Source organism: Xenopus tropicalis, chromosome 7, assembly GCF_000004195.4.
Source record: "Xenopus tropicalis strain Nigerian chromosome 7, UCB_Xtro_10.0, whole genome shotgun sequence".
Classification (NCBI taxonomy): domain Eukaryota; kingdom Metazoa; phylum Chordata; class Amphibia; order Anura; family Pipidae; genus Xenopus; species Xenopus tropicalis.
This window is the reverse complement of record NC_030683.2, coordinates 119,788,172-119,805,742: the sequence shown is the minus strand read 5'-3', so window position 1 is coordinate 119,805,742 and position 17,571 is coordinate 119,788,172. Positions and strand designations below refer to the sequence as shown.

At 40.6% G+C, this 17,571-nt stretch overlaps 2 protein-coding genes across 2 annotated transcripts in view; both read left to right on the top strand.

Moving 5' to 3' along the window:
- Positions 1-2,956: 2,956 nt before the first annotated feature.
- On the top strand, positions 2,957-7,373 carry LOC105947860 (phospholipase A2 inhibitor and Ly6/PLAUR domain-containing protein). The gene is made up of 5 exons (XM_012967300.2): positions 2,957-3,067; positions 3,216-3,326; positions 3,715-3,861; positions 4,902-5,021; positions 6,996-7,373. Exons 1-5 carry the CDS (start codon positions 3,016-3,018, stop codon positions 7,166-7,168), a joined length of 603 nt encoding a protein of 200 aa, XP_012822754.2. The 5' UTR covers positions 2,957-3,015; the 3' UTR covers positions 7,169-7,373.
- Positions 7,374-15,199: 7,826 nt separating this feature from the next.
- LOC116412458 overlaps positions 15,200-17,571 on the top strand; it is an 8,653-nt gene continuing 6,281 nt past the window's right edge. Inside the window, exons 1-2 of the mRNA XM_031906703.1 lie at positions 15,200-15,304; positions 16,627-16,737. Of these exons, the coding sequence (XP_031762563.1) occupies positions 15,253-15,304; positions 16,627-16,737 (163 nt within the window). The 5' untranslated portion in view covers positions 15,200-15,252. The remainder of the gene's footprint in view (positions 15,305-16,626; positions 16,738-17,571) is intronic.

The window sequence follows — 17,571 nt, the reverse complement described above, 5'->3', positions numbered from 1 at the left end:
GGAAACCAATAATTTGCTATAGGGTACAAGAGGATGGCGCAGGATAGATAGAGATAATAAAAAGATACAAAGTAGGCCTGCACTATATAGCTGCAACAATGGTATGATCAGAATCCATTGTACAGAATAACTAGAGCTTGAGCACAAATATCGCAATGTCTACATTTTGTAATATCACAGTCCATAACTCAAATATTTCCTGTAGGTTAGTGCATAGTATTATGCACTCATACCCCTAATACCTCTACACTTACATCCACAATGCCTTTACACTCATACCCCTAATACCTCTACACTTACATCCACAATGCCTTTACACTCATATTGCTAATACCTCTGCACTTAAATTCATAACATCTCTACACTCATATCCATAATGCCTCTACATTTTTATCTATTATATCTCTATACTCATATCTATAATGCCTCTACACTTAAATCCATAAGACCTCTACACTCATATCCATAATACGTCTACATTCCTCTTATACATTTTATCTCTACATTCATATCCATAATGTCTCTATATCAGCGGTTCTCAACCTGCAGGTCGGGACCCCTTTGGGAGTGGAACGACCCTTTCACAGGGGGTCGCCTTAGACCATTGGAAAACACATATTTCCGATGGTCTGAGAAATAATTTTATGGTTGGGGGTCACCACAACATGAGGAATTGTATTAAAGGGTTGCGGCATTAGGAAGGTTGAGAACCACTGCTCTATATTCTCATTCATTATATCTCTACACATTGCCTCTACTATCATATCGATATTGCTTCTACACTTGTAATAATGCTATAATCCATAATGCTTCTGCACTGGCACTAGCATAATATAATGCTCATTCTGTCATATAAAGTATATTGGGTCTGGTTACCATACAAACCCAGCTGAGAGTTGTGGCTATCAATATCTCAACTGCTGGAGCTCCTGCAGTAAGTTGTCTCCATGGAGTTATGTCCTTAACCCTAAATTGGTTAGATCTATTGGTGTAGGGTGCTTTGAACAGCATTTTACTTAATTCCCCTCCCTTTATACATCAGGATCAGTAACAAAAGAGAATAGGGAATAACTGGCCAGACTGAACTCAGTGAGAAAAAGGTTTATCATGTGAAAAGTTATGACGAGTTTCAATTTGAGATGCAGTTTAGTTCAGAAAATCTTATCTCAAAGTTTATCTGTCGCTTAGCTCTGTGGCATCTTTAAAGCAACTGTAATTTTTATTTATTTTTATTCATTATTGTATGCATGTATTTATCTATTATTCATTTTGCTCTGCTATATCATCATGTCTAAGGGGCTGATTTACTAAGACACGAATTCGAATCCGAATTGGAAAAATTCCGATTGGAAAACGAACATTTTGCGTCTTTTTCGTATTTTTTGTGATTTTTTCGGCGCCTTTACGACTTTTCGGAAATTGCCGCGATTTTTTCGTTACCAATACGATTTTCGCGAAAAAACGCGAGTTTTTCGTAGCCATTACGATTCGCTCGTATCTTGTCGCGACTTTTTCGTATTGAGCGCTCGTAAGCGGTGGCCGAAACTTTCAGACTTAGCATGATTTTGAAAGCCTCCCATAGGACTCAATGGCACCCTGCAGCTCCAACCCGGCCCAAGGAAAGTCTCCCATAGGGCTCAATGGCACTCTGCAGCTCCAACCCGGCCCAAGGAAAGTCTCCCATAGAGCTCAATGGCACTCTGCAGCTCCAACCCGGCCCAAGGAAAGTCTCCCATAGAGCTCAATGGCACCCTGCAGCTCCAACCCGGCCCAAGGAAAGTCTCCCATAGGGCTCAATGGCACTCTGCAGCTCCAACCCGGCCCAAGGAAAGTCTCCCATAGGGCTCAATGGCACTCTGCAGCTCCAACCCGGCCCAAGGAAAGTCTCCCATAGGGCTCAATGGCACTCTGCAGCTCCAACCCGGCCCAAGGAAAGTCTCCCATAGGGCTCAATGGCACTCTGCAGCTCCAACCCGGCCCAAGGAAAGTCTCCCATAGGGCTCAATGGCACTCTGCAGCTCCAACCTGGCCCAAGGAAAGTCTCCCATAGGGCTCAATGGCACTCTGCAGCTCCAACCCGGCCCAAGGAAAGTCTCCCATAGGGCTCAATGGCACTCTGCAGCTCCTACCCGGCCCAAGGAAAGTCTCCCATAGGGCTCAATGGCACTCTGCAGCTCCAACCCGGCCCAAGGAAAGTCTCCCATAGGGCTCAATGGCACTCTGCAGCTCCAACCTGGCCCAAGGAAAGTCTCCCATAGGGCTCAATGGCACTCTGCAGCTCCAACCTGGCCCAAGAAAAGTCACCATACTGAAGCTTGAATGAATCCGAAATCTACGAAAAAATCGCAACATTTTGCGCAACTTTCGGAATGGCTACGAAAAAGGCGCGACTTTTCGCGCAAGTTTTAACGCTACGAAAAAATCGCCAGATTTTACGCAACATTCGGATGGCAACGAAAAAGTCGCGATAATTTTCCGAAAAAATCGCCAAATACCGATCATTACGAAAAAAACGCAATCGGACGCATTCGCCCGGTTCGTGAGTAAGTAAATGGGCCCCTTAGTGTTTATCTATGAAGAGCGGAGTGTTATGATATAACTCTTTTCAACAAGATGAAACTGATCTCTCTAATAAGATCAGAACCTACAGCCCTCACCAACATCAGCACCCATAAACACTGCACCTTCTTGTGCCGGGCACCTTACATAAGTTAATGTGCACCAAAACTCACGTTTTTCAACACACATTGTACTAGAAATCTAAAGGGAGTATTCATTGACCTCATTTGCAAATCTGCATGGAACGGTGTTCTAAAAAAGAACAAGGATATAAATATTATGTATATTTTTCAAGATACGGTGATCCACCCTTATTGCTCCTCCTTTAAGATAGTAATTTATACACCTGATAATCATAGCGCTTAAACTATATAAACCAATAGCCCAGCTGCATTTTAGCAGAAGAAACCTTTCTGAGTTAATAGGAACATTATTGGGCCCTAACACCTTGTCACTATGGAAAAGGCCATTCTTTTAGCCTGTGTTCTTGCTGTTCTGATACCTACAGGTAAGTTGCCACTTGTGGCTGCCTATTCTTTTGAATACATAGTGGCATTATCAAGGCAAAGAAGACTCACCAATGTATTTGACTTTTATTACCATTGATTTATAGCTTGTGCTTAATACTCTGTAAATGTATTTCCTCTTGCTTACAGGTTTATGTTTATCCTGCTATGAGTGCAAAATGAATGAACAGTACAAATGTGTCGGAGCTTTTAAAGTATGTGCAAAAAATGAAATCTGCCTTTCAGCGTATGCTAAAACAGGTAACATTTCATACTTTATAGATCATCCTGTGCCACTATTTATATATTGATCAACATTCTGTCTTGCTGCAACCTCTCATTTATCACCTGTGTTCCACTTTATCATCTATTTTACTTTTTAGTACCACGTTCATCCCAGCTATACTAATTTGTGCATTCCCTCTTTCAGGATCAACCATGCACTGTTAAATAAAAAGAGAGTTCTTTTGTGACTTAGTTACAGTTTATATTCTGGCATTTAATCCTAGCAGAATTGCTTAAATGACCTGGATGGTAAAGGAAGGGTAATAGAACCTGTGAATGTGCATCCACAAAATCCACATTGACATAGTTTGGTCATTTTTATGTATATAAAAATAGTGCATGCTAATATTCCTTTCTCTTTTAGAAATGACAAGTTCACTCATTGTTGGTCTACGAAAGTGTGCCCCAGCGAAGCTCTGCGACCAGTCATACAGCTTATCCTCCAATGGCAAAAAAATGACATTGTCAACCTCCTGCTGCAAAACAAACAAATGCCAGCCTTCTCCAAAAGGTATGTCTTGCTGTAATATTCATACTTCTGTGAATGTATGTTGTTAACCAAGTAAATGCCGGAGATAAAGGGAATTACTGTTCAACAGCAGAGGGCAAAAACAGTTAGGAAATCCCTGCCCCGTAGGCTGATTTAAGGGCTGGTTCACCTAGAACATAGTGCTCAAAAATTCTTTCAACCATGATGACCTTTATTCAACATAAGATATTGAAAGTCGATGCCCTGTTATAGAAATAAAGAGAAGCCGGGGATGTCCTTTTGGAAATCCCTTAGTTTGTACATGAATCAGATGTGCAGCCTAGGGAACACCACCAGGTGCAATGTGAAATGGAGCAGTGTAGTTACCCCTGCTAGTGAGGGTATCTGGGTGGCAGCGCCAATGCCCACTGTCTCACCAGCGGGGACGCCCGCCTCCTCCCTCTGTGCGGCTGCTCCTCTATGATGGGTGCATCAGTCGCACTCATAAGTTCTGTTTCTCTAGTTCCTGGGTGCCTTTCCTTGCTTGATTTCTATGTTGGACTTCTGCCTGTCCTGACCCTTTTTCCTGATCTTTGACTACGTTTCCTGGATTCCTCGTATGGTTTTGACCTCACCCTGTTTGTGACTTTGTCTCCTCTTCCTGTACACAAAAATACACTTTGGTTCCCTTGCCTGCCCAGAACGATTGCCTTAGTTCTCTCACATTAAGTCCTGGCAGCACCCGAGTAGCGGAGGGCTCCTCCCAAAGTGAAAGGGGGCTGTTATAGGCAGAAGAGTGACCGGAATCTTGGCGTTCGTTCTGGGTCTTGGGATACCGTGTGTGCCTATGTAAGTCCTTAAGTACAGGGCTTCCTTGCACCCAACTACTGGAGAAGAATTATTATAAGGACTGAATCTGATATGAACGCAATAAACAAAAGTCCATAGAATGATAATTATGTCTAAAGGGGGAATGTTGGGAAACATGTGTTAGTGCAGGCTTAGCTTGAATTAGCCTCAAATGCTTTTGCTTATACTTTTTCTTGGATTAATATCGCTATCTTATTTTATTTTGTTTTTAGTTAAAGACAATGAAATAAAGTGCCCCTTCTGTACCGCCGATGACTCTGGCAGCTGTAGCGGGGATCAGACCTTGCAATGCACAGGACCTGAAGACAAATGCTTTTCCTTCTTTTCTTCAGGTAATCGTATGAGCGATATTTTTGGGGCAGTTTCAGTTTTAGTTAATTTTCTCCAGAAAGTGCATCCCAAAGGATAGTTTCAGTGAGAAACATTAGAATAAGGCCTTCTGCACTATAGCACCTAACCTTTCCATTGGCTGCTATAGATTTCTTCTTGTATTCTGGTTGGGACAGGGTGAGTGGAGCTAAATGGAAGTCTCTAAGATAAATACAGTTAACTCCTCTTTTATCTTTACACACAGTATTGCAATATGCAACCAGACGGACTGCAGGTGGAGATATGCTAGCTGGTTGTGATACTTTCACTTGCCCAATTATACATTTTCAGCAGTTTGTTTAAAATATAATTAGGGACTTTATGGCTCCATCAATGCTATTTAATCAGTAGACTGTAGGCCCAACTAGAGCCACTGTGATTACAATACAGAATTGTAATTCCTTTCTCATCAACTGCCTCTAAAACTGCAGCTATCAAACTGTTCTGCTGGAAATTAAACTAATAACACATATTTGACCAGTATGACATATTATATCATTTGTATAAAACAAATAAATTACGCAGTGCATTGCAATGGTTGTTCATCCCTTACATTGATCCCACCGCCAGTGCCACTTACAAACTAAGGTCCCTACCAGCACACATGGATATGCACACTAGAGTCAGCTTTATTAGGAGCAAAATGATCTGATGAAATAGAATCTATTTATATTTTCTTTTCTTGGAACATTGTACAGGTATGGGACCCATTATCCAGAATGCTCGGGACCTGGGGTTTTCCGGATAAGGGGTCTTTCCATAATTCAGATCTCCTACCTTAAGTCTGCTAAGAAAATTATGTAAACAGTATTTAAAGCCAATAGTATTGTTTTGGCTCTAATAAGGATTAATTATATCTTAGTTGGCATCAAGTACAGGTACTGTTTTATTATTACAGAGAAAAGGGAATCATTTAACCATTAAATAAACCCAATAGGGCTGTTCTGCCCCCAATAAGGGGTAATTATATCTTAGTTGGGATCAAGTACAGGTACTGTTTTATTATTAGAGAGAAAAGGGAATCATTTAACCATTAAATAAACCCAATAGGGCTGTTCTGCCCCAATAAGGGGTAATTATATCTTAGTTGGCATCAAGTACAGGTACTGTTTTATTATTACAGAGAAAAGGGAATCATTTAACCATGAAATAAACCCAATAGGGCTGTTCTGCCCCCAATAAGGGGTAATTATATCTTAGTTGGGATCAAGTACAGGTACCGTTTTATTATTACAGAGAAAAGGGAATCATTTAACCATTAAATAAACCCAATAGGGCTGTTCTGCCCCCAATAAGGGGTAATTATATCTTAGTTGGGATCAAGTACAGGTACTGTTTTATTATTACAGAGAAAAGGGAATCATTTAACCATTAAATAAACTCAATAGGGCTGTTCTGCCCCCAATAAGGGGTAATTATATCTTAGTTGGGATCAAGTACAAGTTACTGTTTTATTATTACAGAGAAAAATGAAACCATTTTTAAAAACATGCATTATTTGATTAAAGTGGAGTCTATGGAAGATGGCCTTTCCGTAATTTGGAACTTTCTGGATAATGGGTCTCCGGATAAGGGGTCCGATACCTGTAGTTGGTTTTGGGTGGGCACTGGAGGAATCACCATATTCTGTTGTATTGTATAAATGTGGATACAGAGAGGTGATGGATCTCTATGGCCATGTCTTTAAGAATACGATGGCATTTTTAAATAAATAATATTAGCTAATTGTATGTCTTGATAGTAGCAACATTAACAAAATACTAGTGTGTACATAAAATATATCCGGGCCTTTTTATAACTAGTGTTTAAAGGTTCTTTCTTTGAGTCAATGACACCTTTATTCAAAACGGAGTGATCTTTTTTTTTTTTACTATATTCAAGTATTTTTTTCCTGATAATCCTTAACTGAATTACTGACAAACTTTCATCCTTTGCAGGCTCCTCAGGGCAACCTACAGCACGTGGCTGTGTCACTAGCAATATCTGCAGTTCCAACCTTAAAAATACAATTGTTCCTCAATCATATCAAAATGGAAAAATAGTATGTAAAGATCCAGAGAGCGACCAAACTGGTGATGGTGACCAAAGCAATGGTGATAACTCCAGCTAAAGCACTGGTGGCAGCAACAGTGCAATCAAGGATGTTTAATGCTAGAGTTGAGAACGCTTTTTGCCTTCAGTTTAATACGGTTAAAAATGTATGTTGCTTGCATTGAATCCTCACATATGGTTGCTGGTAATTTAATGTGTGCGCTGATTGGAGGTGAAAATAAATATTAATTGAGCTCTGATTAAAAGTCTAGACATTAAGAAAACTGGCCTCATTTATTACAGAATAATTAAAAAAAGACATTTGTCAGGTCTTATCTTCAATGTTCTACCCATTATGGGCAAATTAGAGAAATGCTAAATAAATCTACAAAGCTCTGACTAAAGTTTGCCATACACGTAACAATCCGCTCGCCTGGCAAGGTCGCCAAGTGAGCGGTTCTTCTCCCGATATCCCCACCTACGGCCCTGGGGCCAAACAATCGAATTATAACAACTGTTATAACATAACGCATCAACGAGCCAATGCAGTCCCTGATCCGACTGAATTTTTTAACCTGTCCGATCGATATCTGGAGAGAGATTTCAGTGATGTCACTGTAGGCTTCACACTGCTGTAGGCTGCCAGCACCATATCTCAGAGAAGCAAGCAGGGATCTGGGAATTTAGATATGCAGTAAGTACTTAAAAAGAATGCCTTTAGACTTACTTTTAATTTATATTAATCTTTCATTGTCCTTTAAACAATATCAAACTTTTAAAAATGCCAATTAATACTGTAGAAGAACATTATCAGTTCCCATTACGGTTGCCACTTTTCTTTTCTGGGGGAATATTTATGGCAGATTTTAAAAGGGGTCTCATGCTTTGCTATTTATTTTCATTGAGGGGGGGGGGTTCCTCTGTAATTACGCCTATACCTTTTCACTCAGGGACCCTGTAATTGTGGATTGTACCAGGGTAATCGTTCCACTACAACTTCCCATTGCAGCCTTGGAACTGCTTTGTGCAAATACAGGTTCAAATCAATGAGAGAACATTATTTTATGGTTTATCACGTGAAAACTTTAGGGGCGAGGTTCAATTGATGATTCCCTTTTCTCTGTAATAATAAAACAGTACCTGTACTTGATCCCAACTAAGATATAATTACCCCTTATTGGGGGCAGAACAGCCCTATTGGGTTTATTTCATGGTTAAATGATTCCCTTTTCTCTGTAATAATAAAACAGTACCTGTACTTGATCCCAACTAAGATATAATTACCCCTTATTGGGGGCAGAACAGCCCTATTGGGTTTATTTAATGGTTAAATGATTCCCTTTTCTCTGTAATAATAAAACAGTACCTGTACTTGATCCCAACTAAGATATAATTACCCCTTATTGGGGCAGAACAGCCCTATTGGGTTTATTTCATGGTTAAATGATTCCCTTTTCTCTGTAATAATAAAACAGTACCTGTACTTGATCCCAACTAAGATATAATTACCCCTTATTGGGGGCAGAACAGCCCTATTGGGTTTATTTCATGGTTAAATGATTCCCTTTTCTCTGTAATAAAAAAACAGTACCTGTACTTGATCCCAACTAGGATATAATTACCCCTAATTGGGTGCAAAACAATCCTATCAAATTTAATTAATGTTTTATTGGTTTTTCAGTAGACTTAAGGTATGAAGATCCAAATTACGGAAAGACCCCTTATCCGGAATACCCTTGGTCCCAAGCATTCTGGATAACGGGTCCTATACCTGTATCTGACGTAACAGGCTTTAGTGGAGTTGTTTAAAAAAATTAAATTAAAAATATGGGACAAAGTCCCACAGTGTTAGCCACTACTTCTTTGGAAGACTTACAGTGATTGGTGGCCATCATAGTCCAGTCAGATGCCCATGTGAATCTCAGCGGTGTCTGAGATATATATATGTGGCCTATTAAAGGGGACCTGTCACCCTAAGACATAAAAAAATCCTTTTTTATCATGTTAGTTGAGCAAAATAAACTTCTAATTTTGTTTTCCTTCAGTCTTCAGGAATTTACAGTTATAGCAAGCAGGGAGGCGCCATTTTGTATCACCCAAAAATCTTGTGCATTTACCATCTAGGTGATATCTAGGAAACGCTGAATGGAAAGTTCAATTAATTGTAATTACAAATCTGAGCTGTCAATCATATATTGCCTGCCCTGCCTCTATGCCTTAGACATAGAGGCGGGGCAGGCAATAAATGATTGACAGCTCAGATTTTTAAATATATTTCTAACAGGTATGGATGATTTAATTAAAAAAAGAATTTGGGTTTTTATGTTTCGTTTTTTTAAGGACTTTTAATATACAGCTTTTTATGTGTGGGTGACAGGTCCCATTTAAAGAATCTTACCAAACTGGAATATATTTATCAGTAAATATTGCCCTTTTACATCTTTTCCCTTGAGCCGCCATTTAGTGATGGGCTGTGTGCTCCCTCAGAGATCAGCTGACAGGAAGTGATGCAGCTCTAACTGTAACAGGAAGTAGTGTGGGAGTAAAAGGCGGAACTCTGCCCATTCATTGGCTGATGGGGCCTAGCATGTATGTGTGCCTTGGCTTGTTTGTATGCACTGTGAATCCTATGAGACAGGGGGCGGCCCTTAATTCTTAAAATGGCAGTTTTCTAATTGAAATTATCCAATGTCACATTCAATGTTACTACTAGAAACTACTAGATAAGCATATTTTTTTAAAGATGCTTTATTTATATCAGGTAGTGTTTTATACGAGACTTGCAATGTTCAGGGGTAAAGTTGGAGTAAATGGACTAGCTCATGGGGGCAACCAAAGCCAATCATGTTATATCTATGTAGGGACCCATAGGGTTAAGCTCCCCTATGGCTTTACTTCCCTACTTCTTCCTCATATTACTGTTACTGGGCAAAGTCCCATGTATCTAGTTTACACTATACTTTGCACCTTATTGGTTATTTGGGTTGGCTACACCCCTTGCAGTCTCATATAGCGTCTAGCAAGGAGGTGTGGCTTCCTCTTTGGCTGCCTTGGTGTAGGTCCACTGAGCCTGGGAGCAGAAATAGGCCCCAGAAAAGCCTTATTGCCCCAGAGTGTTACCATCCACTCTGGGGGTCGGGGACAGGGCCCCATGAATGAGGAATAGAAAGAATAGCAGAAATTGTAAGAGTACTCTTTAGGAGAGTGAGATAGTGAGACTTAGCAAGCAAGGGCAGTTTACAAGCCCCATCAAGGATAATAGTTCCCTTCCATCCGGCAATGTTGCCTCTGCGTAGGGCCACGGAGTAGACATACAGTAGAAGACAGGCCAGAATAAACCCTGATCCCTACTCACACGGAGGACTCTCAAGTTAGGGGTTATCAACCTGAGGACTGAGGTATCTATCCAGACTGCTTCCAAATGGGGTGCCAAGCTGACCAGGTGCATTTACCCTGCCCAGACTCCCAAAAGAGGTGGGATAAACCGGTGTGCATCCTCCTTTGATTGTCCTCAGAGAGTACTATCATTTAACATGTATATCTGCATTGTGAGTATAACCCTGCATATCAGTTGTACTATAGTTCAACTGCAAGAACTGGCGTCCATCTTTGCTAAATTGCACTACACACAGCTACAGTGAGTTGTAGTTCCACTACACCCTTGCTCTGCCTGGTCTCTTCCACCTAGCGAAGGCCCATCCTGTTTAAGAGAGTCGCATGTAACCCATGCTCTAAGCCTAACACTAGCCTGGGTTTTTTCTGAATATAGCCAAACAAGCGTTACATCTACTTGGATGAAGTTGAATTTAGTCACATTGGTTACCAGAGGGAATGGTTATGTGGGCATAAAAAACTACAAACGCTGAAATTGCTTGACGAGTGCTGACAGTAGTGGAACTTTTCGGAAATAACAATGAGGTCTAACGGAGACCTATAAATTGAAAGAAATCCCCATTCTAACTCTGGGTACCACAGATAAACATATTACATCATGCTGACAATGCTTAAGGTCCTCTTGGGTCAGACATGCTGGGCTGGGTGCTGTGCTATCATTAAATAGACTGGAGTGCTGTTCCATTTGTATGTCAGTCTATGGGAGGATCATGCCAGTACAATCCAGTGTGCAGGAAGGTTAGCTCCTCAGTTCAGCTGCAATGTGACTGTATCACTGGGCTGGGTGCTGTGCTATCATTAAATAGACTGGAGTGCTGTTCCATTTGTATGTCAGTCTATGGGAGGATCATGCCAGTACAATCCAGTGTGCAGGAAGGTTGGCTCCTCAGTTCAGGTGCAATGTGACTGTATCACTGGGCTGGGTGCAGCTTTAAGGGGAAGTTCCCCCCCCCCAAAAAAAAGATACAGTCAAGGGGCAGACCATCTAAAGCCGTCCAACCAAGAGTTACCTGCCTAGCACCCCCCCATCGTGACACCCTAGTTCCTAGTTCCACTCCTCACTATAAATAGTTCTTTTCCTCCCCAAAAATTCTGTATAAAAAGTTCATTTCACATGAAAACACATAGCAGGAAAAGTGCAGCGGTGCATAGAAGCCCCGTAGAACCCTGGATAGCATCAAAAGGAAAAGCAAATAAACTAGTTTAAATATTAAATAAACATCTAAATAATACTAGGTGGGTATGTGTAGGTCCGTATCAGATAAATAAGGAGACCCAGGTGTGTACACCCCAGGTCTAACTCTATGTAGCAAGAGTCTAGAATCCCACGGCAATCAAAGGTAACTTCGGTCAAAAAGCAACTCACCGTGTCCAGAAAGTGGTCCGGGTGCATGAAGCCCCGAACCCGTAGCTGGGGGAAGAGGAACCAAGCGAAATCAAGAAAAATACACTGGACTGCAGGATATCCTGCATTTTGAAGTCTTTTTCTTGATTTCCCATAGAACCCTGGAGCCTCCGTGTTGGCGATAGCCTGGGTCAGTAGATGCACTTTTGCTTGAAGCAGAAGGTGCTACAGATATTTGTCGTTATGATAACTATTAGAACAAACCTCCCACAGCACATTGGATGTGGAGCTGTGAAAAGTGGGTAAGACGCAATGGCTCATTTACGACTGCAGTTGTGGACATGCAAAGATAGATTCACAAACTGATGCCAAGTTAGTTGAGTCCAAAATTGGACTTGGCACCATTGAGCCCATTCACCTTTCCTGTCCAAATAGAAAGCAAAAATCCCTTTGGGCACAGGGTAACCCTGGAGTTGCAGCCACCGTGAATCAGTCACTGATGCCGTTTTGATGCAGGTGCCCTGTCCCAACATTGAAAAATTCCACTACAATTGCGAGGGGATCATAAACACACTGGGAATCTAACTATCTATGTTGCAAGGAATAAACATGGAGTAACTTCAATTTCCCTATTTGCTGTATTTATCTCAAGAAATAACGAAAACTCTAAAGCAATAGGCAAAAAGTAGGTTTAGCACAAGCCTTATTTTGTTTTTCTTCTTCTTTTTTTTCATTATCTGCATCCCCCTTCAGGGTCGGACTGGGCTGCCGGGGCACCGGGAAAAACCCAGAAGGCCACAGGCCCTTATCCAATCCCTGCCAGGTGATTCCCCGAGCTGCCGGTCTGCCTCTCCCAATGCGCTGAAGGTAAGTTTAAATTACGCGTGCACGGGCGAGGGGGTCAGACGGGTGGTGATAGCTGTGATGGGGGGCCCTTGAGGGGTGCAGAGGCCCCTGAGCCAGCAGGTCCTGCCCCACTTGTCCAACCCTGTCCCCCTTGCGGCCACCATTACGCTGGCATTATAGGAAAAAACACTGCATTTGTGGTCATAAATTACCCTAATTTTTTGTACCAGGGGGGTGGGAAGCAAATACAGATGGAGCAGTTTTATTAAGGGCTGTTGCACATTGGGAGATTAGTTGCCCGCGCCAAATCTTCCTTGTCGCGGGTGACTAATCGCGGCAACACGATTCCCCCGAAGTTTCCTCTCAAGGCAACGGTGCCGCGTATGCCACCCACTGGCGATTTACATTATCGCCGGTGGGATAGCATTTCGGGGAGATTAGTCACACACGACAAAGGAGATTTGGCGCGGGCGAGTAATCTCCCCGTGTGCCACAGCCCTAAAGGTGAAGACACTCTGGGCTACTAGTAGCTGCTACTTTTTCATGGCTACTAAACTCCAGAAAATCCCCTGCCATAGAAAATACTGAAAATTGCCTCTGCTAAAACACACGTAGAGACAATTATCAGTAAATGATCAGCATTGTCTATTTTAGTAGCCACGACAAGTAGCTGCTACTAGTTGCTCAGTGTGTCTTCACCCTAACAGTAGCAGGAAAATGATTCACTTTCCAGAGGTGGATTCGCAGCGACATTCTGCATTTAGCCACTGGCAAATTGTTTTGTGAAACTTTCATGAAATTTAACTGTGGAAAAAAAAAGACACGTGGTACCCGCATTTCGCAAATTTTACGGCGTTGCACAATTTTTTTGCAAAAGCGCAATGGGACAGATTCACTCATCGCTGGACACAAACATTTTTTATGCACTGTAAGAAATGCACACACCTGGGTATAGCATCAGTGCCATATAATCATATAGATCCATACCTATACATATATTATACAATAATGACGCACAGTACAATTAATAGCTCCCAATCATTATATGTGAAATGGAACCCATAATTATAATAATCAGATGGACAATTTGGTATAAATACACCTATAATGAAGCCATATAACCTTTTATAGGACACTTTTTATCTACTGCTACATTTGCTTAGACTATACAGGTATCATTTAAATTTTGAATAAACCCAATAGGGCTGTTCTGCCCCAATAAGGGGTAATTATATCTTAGTTGGGATCAAGTACAGGTACTGTTTTATTATTACAGAGAATAGGGAATCATTTAACCATGAAATAAACCCAATAGGGCTGTTCTGCCCCCAATAAGGGGTAATTATATCTTAGTTGGGATCAAGTACAGGTACTGTTTTATTATTACAGAGAAAAGGGAATAATTTAACCATTAAATAAACCCAATAGGGCTGTTCTGCCCCCAATAAGGGGTAATTATATCTTAGTTGGGATCAAGTACAGGTACTGTTTTATTATTACAGAGAAAAGGGAATCATTTAACCATTAAATAAACCCAATAGGGCTGTTCTGCCCCAATAAGGGGTAATTATATCTTAGTTGGGATCAAGTACAGGTACTGTTTTATTATTACAGAGAAAAGGGAATCATTTAACCATTAAATAAACCCAATAGGGCTGTTCTGCCCCCAATAAGGGGTAATTATATCTTAGTTGGGATCAAGTACAGGTACTGTTTTATTATTACAGAGAAAAGGGAATCATTTAACCATTAAATAAACCCAATAGGGCTGTTCTGCCCCCAATAAGGGGTAATTATATCTTAGTTGGGATCAAGTACAGGTACTGTTTTATTATTACAGAGAAAAGGGAATCATTTAACCATGAAATAAACCCAATAGGGCTGTTCTGCCCCCAATAAGGGGTAATTATACCTTACTTGGGATCAAGTACAGGTACTGTTTTATTATTACAGAGAAAGTGGAAATCATTTTTTAAAATGAGAATTATTTGCTTATAATGGAGTCTATGGGAGATGGCCTTCTCGTAATTTGGAACTTTTCTTTCCAGCTCTCTCTAGTGATTTACTTATAAATTCCCAACATTCTGCAACATTTACCAAGCATTTATACACATTAAACTGTAGCCTCTCTGGAGTCAGGTTTTGGAATAAATCGGAAAAATCGGAATCTCTGTAAAGTCAATATGCAAAAGGATTCCAAGTGTAAAGGCTAGAGAGTCCAGCTTTTGCACTGAATTCTAACTGGCGCCCCCACTACTATATCGCGAGGTGCCACTGGGTTCCTATCTATAGATGGGGTAAATGCAGCTTCCTTTAGGGCTCCTGTGTCCTTCTTTATTGTTTTCTATTCTCAGATACATATAGGCCGGTCTCTGATACATTCTTTAGAAATCTGATCAGGTCAAGGTTGTTCTTACATTTAGTGCTCCACCCTTTCATCCTCCACCTCATCTTATATAATAAATATACTCCCAACATTCCTACCATGTACACTATATAAACTGTTAACCCAGATACAGCTAACAAATAGCCTCCTTATACTTATAGTGCCACAACTTATCCAACTTATCTCCCTCGGTATGGCAGGCACAGTTGCCTTGGTTTGTGCCTTTGCTCTTCTGCTTCAGACAGGTGAGTCCTTATATTAACTGTTAGCCATAAGAACATTTATCAATATACTATGTAAATAGACATTTAGGTTACTGTGGCAGTTCAATGTACATATCTGAATAGGAATGCAAAGTAATACAGGTATGGAATCCATTATCTGGAAACCCGTCATCAAGAAGGCTTCATTATAAGCAAATAATTCTCATTTTTAACTAAGATATAATTACCCCTTATTGGGGGCAGAACAGTCCTATTGGGTTTATTTAATGGTTAAATGATTCCCTTTTCTCTGTAATAATAAAAAAGTACCTGTACTTGATCCCAACTAAGATATAATTACCCCTTATTGGGGGCAGAACAGTCCTATTGGGATTATTTAATGGTTAAATGATTCCCTTTTCTCTGTAATAATAAAACAGTACCTGTACTTGATCCCAACTAAGATATAATTACCCCTTATTGGGGGCAGAACAGTCCTATTGGGTTTATTTAATGGTTAAATGATTCCCTTTTCTCTGTAATAATAAAACAGTACCTGTACTTGATCCCAACTAAGATATAATTACCCCTTATTGGGGGCAGAACAGCCCTATTGGGTTTATTTCATGTTTAAATGATTCCCTTTTCTCTGTAATAATAAAACAGTACCTGTACTTGATCCCAACTAAGATATAATTACCCCTTATTGGGGGCAGAACAGTCCTATTGGGATTATTTAATGGTTAAATGATTCCCTTTTCTCTGTAATAATAAAACAGTACCTGTACTTGATCCCAACTAAGATATAATTACCCCTTATTGGGGGCAGAACAGTCCTATTGGGTTTATTTAATGGTTAAATGATTCCCTTTTCTCTGTAATAATAAAACAGTACCTGTACTTGATCCCAACTAAGATATAATTACCCCTTATTGGGGCAGAACAGCCCTATTGGGTTTATTTAATGGTTAAATGATTCCCTTTTCTCTGTAATAATAAAACAGTACCTGTACTTGATCCCAACTAAGATATAATTACCCCTTATTGGGGGCAGAACAATCCCATTGGGTTTATTTCATGTTTAAATAATTTTTAAGTAGACGAAATTCCAAAAAGATCCCTTATGCCGAAAACCCCAGGTCCCGAGCATTCTGGATAACAGGTCCCATACTTGTATCAGAAAGATGATTTTTGCATATTTCCAGGTCCAGGTAATGTGTTGTGTTGGCTTGTGAATATTATACTTGATACCCCTGAAAAGAGAAGAAAGAGACCATCAAAGCTAATTACTGGTTGGCTGATGTGTGGGGATCTGGTATTGTAAAGAATTCTGCACCTAATTTCATATTTATTTATTTTTAAAGGATATTGTTTGAAATGCTATGTGTGCAAAATGGATGAGGAGCATAAATGCACAGGGGAGTATGTGAGCTGCAAAGAAAATGAAGTCTGCCATTCAACATTTCTTCAAGAGGGTAGGTAGCACATCATGGCACCCATCCACTTCCAGTCCTGACTAAAACACAGACCCCCGCTGTGGGGTTGTCAGATATTTGTTTGCATAGTCTAGACTGGTAGTCATAGTCTAGACTCATCTAGACTGTAAGCTCTATGGGGCAGGGCTCTCCATCCTTTTGTGTCTTTGACTCTTATCTTATTACTATTGTATCTTGTATTTATTTGTGCTTATTGTTATACTTTGTATTTATCTATTATCTTAATAACCCCCTGTTTGTATTAATGTATTCTACTGTACAGCGCTGGGTACATAAGTAGCGCTTTATAAATAAAGATATACATACATACATAGTGATAGAATGAATACTTGTAATTGGCACAGGCTCAGGAAGGGATGAACCAAGTCAAGGTAATTATTGGATATTATGTATGCCTTGGGATCCACTACATTTGTGATTTCTTGTGGCTCCGGTTTATAAAATGTGCAAAATGGGTGTAAAGGTGGCAATACACGGCAAGATTCACTCGTTTGGCGAGGTCTTCTCCCATTATGGCCACCTAAGGTGGGTGTTATAAGGCTAATTTGGTGGTTTGGACCTAGGCCACACGATTGAAATAAACTGGTGGATATAGGTGCTGTCGGGCAGAGGACTGTATCAACAAGCCGATGCCATGGAAAATCAAACCTTCCCAATTGAGATCTGACCAACTTTGGGCCAGAGTTTGGTTGTTTAGGCTCGTCAGGGGTGGCCATACAAGAGCAGATAAGCTGCCGAATTGGTTTAAAGAACCAAAATCGGCAGCTAAAATCTGCCTGTGTATGGCCACCTTATGCCATAGTAAAATGCCAT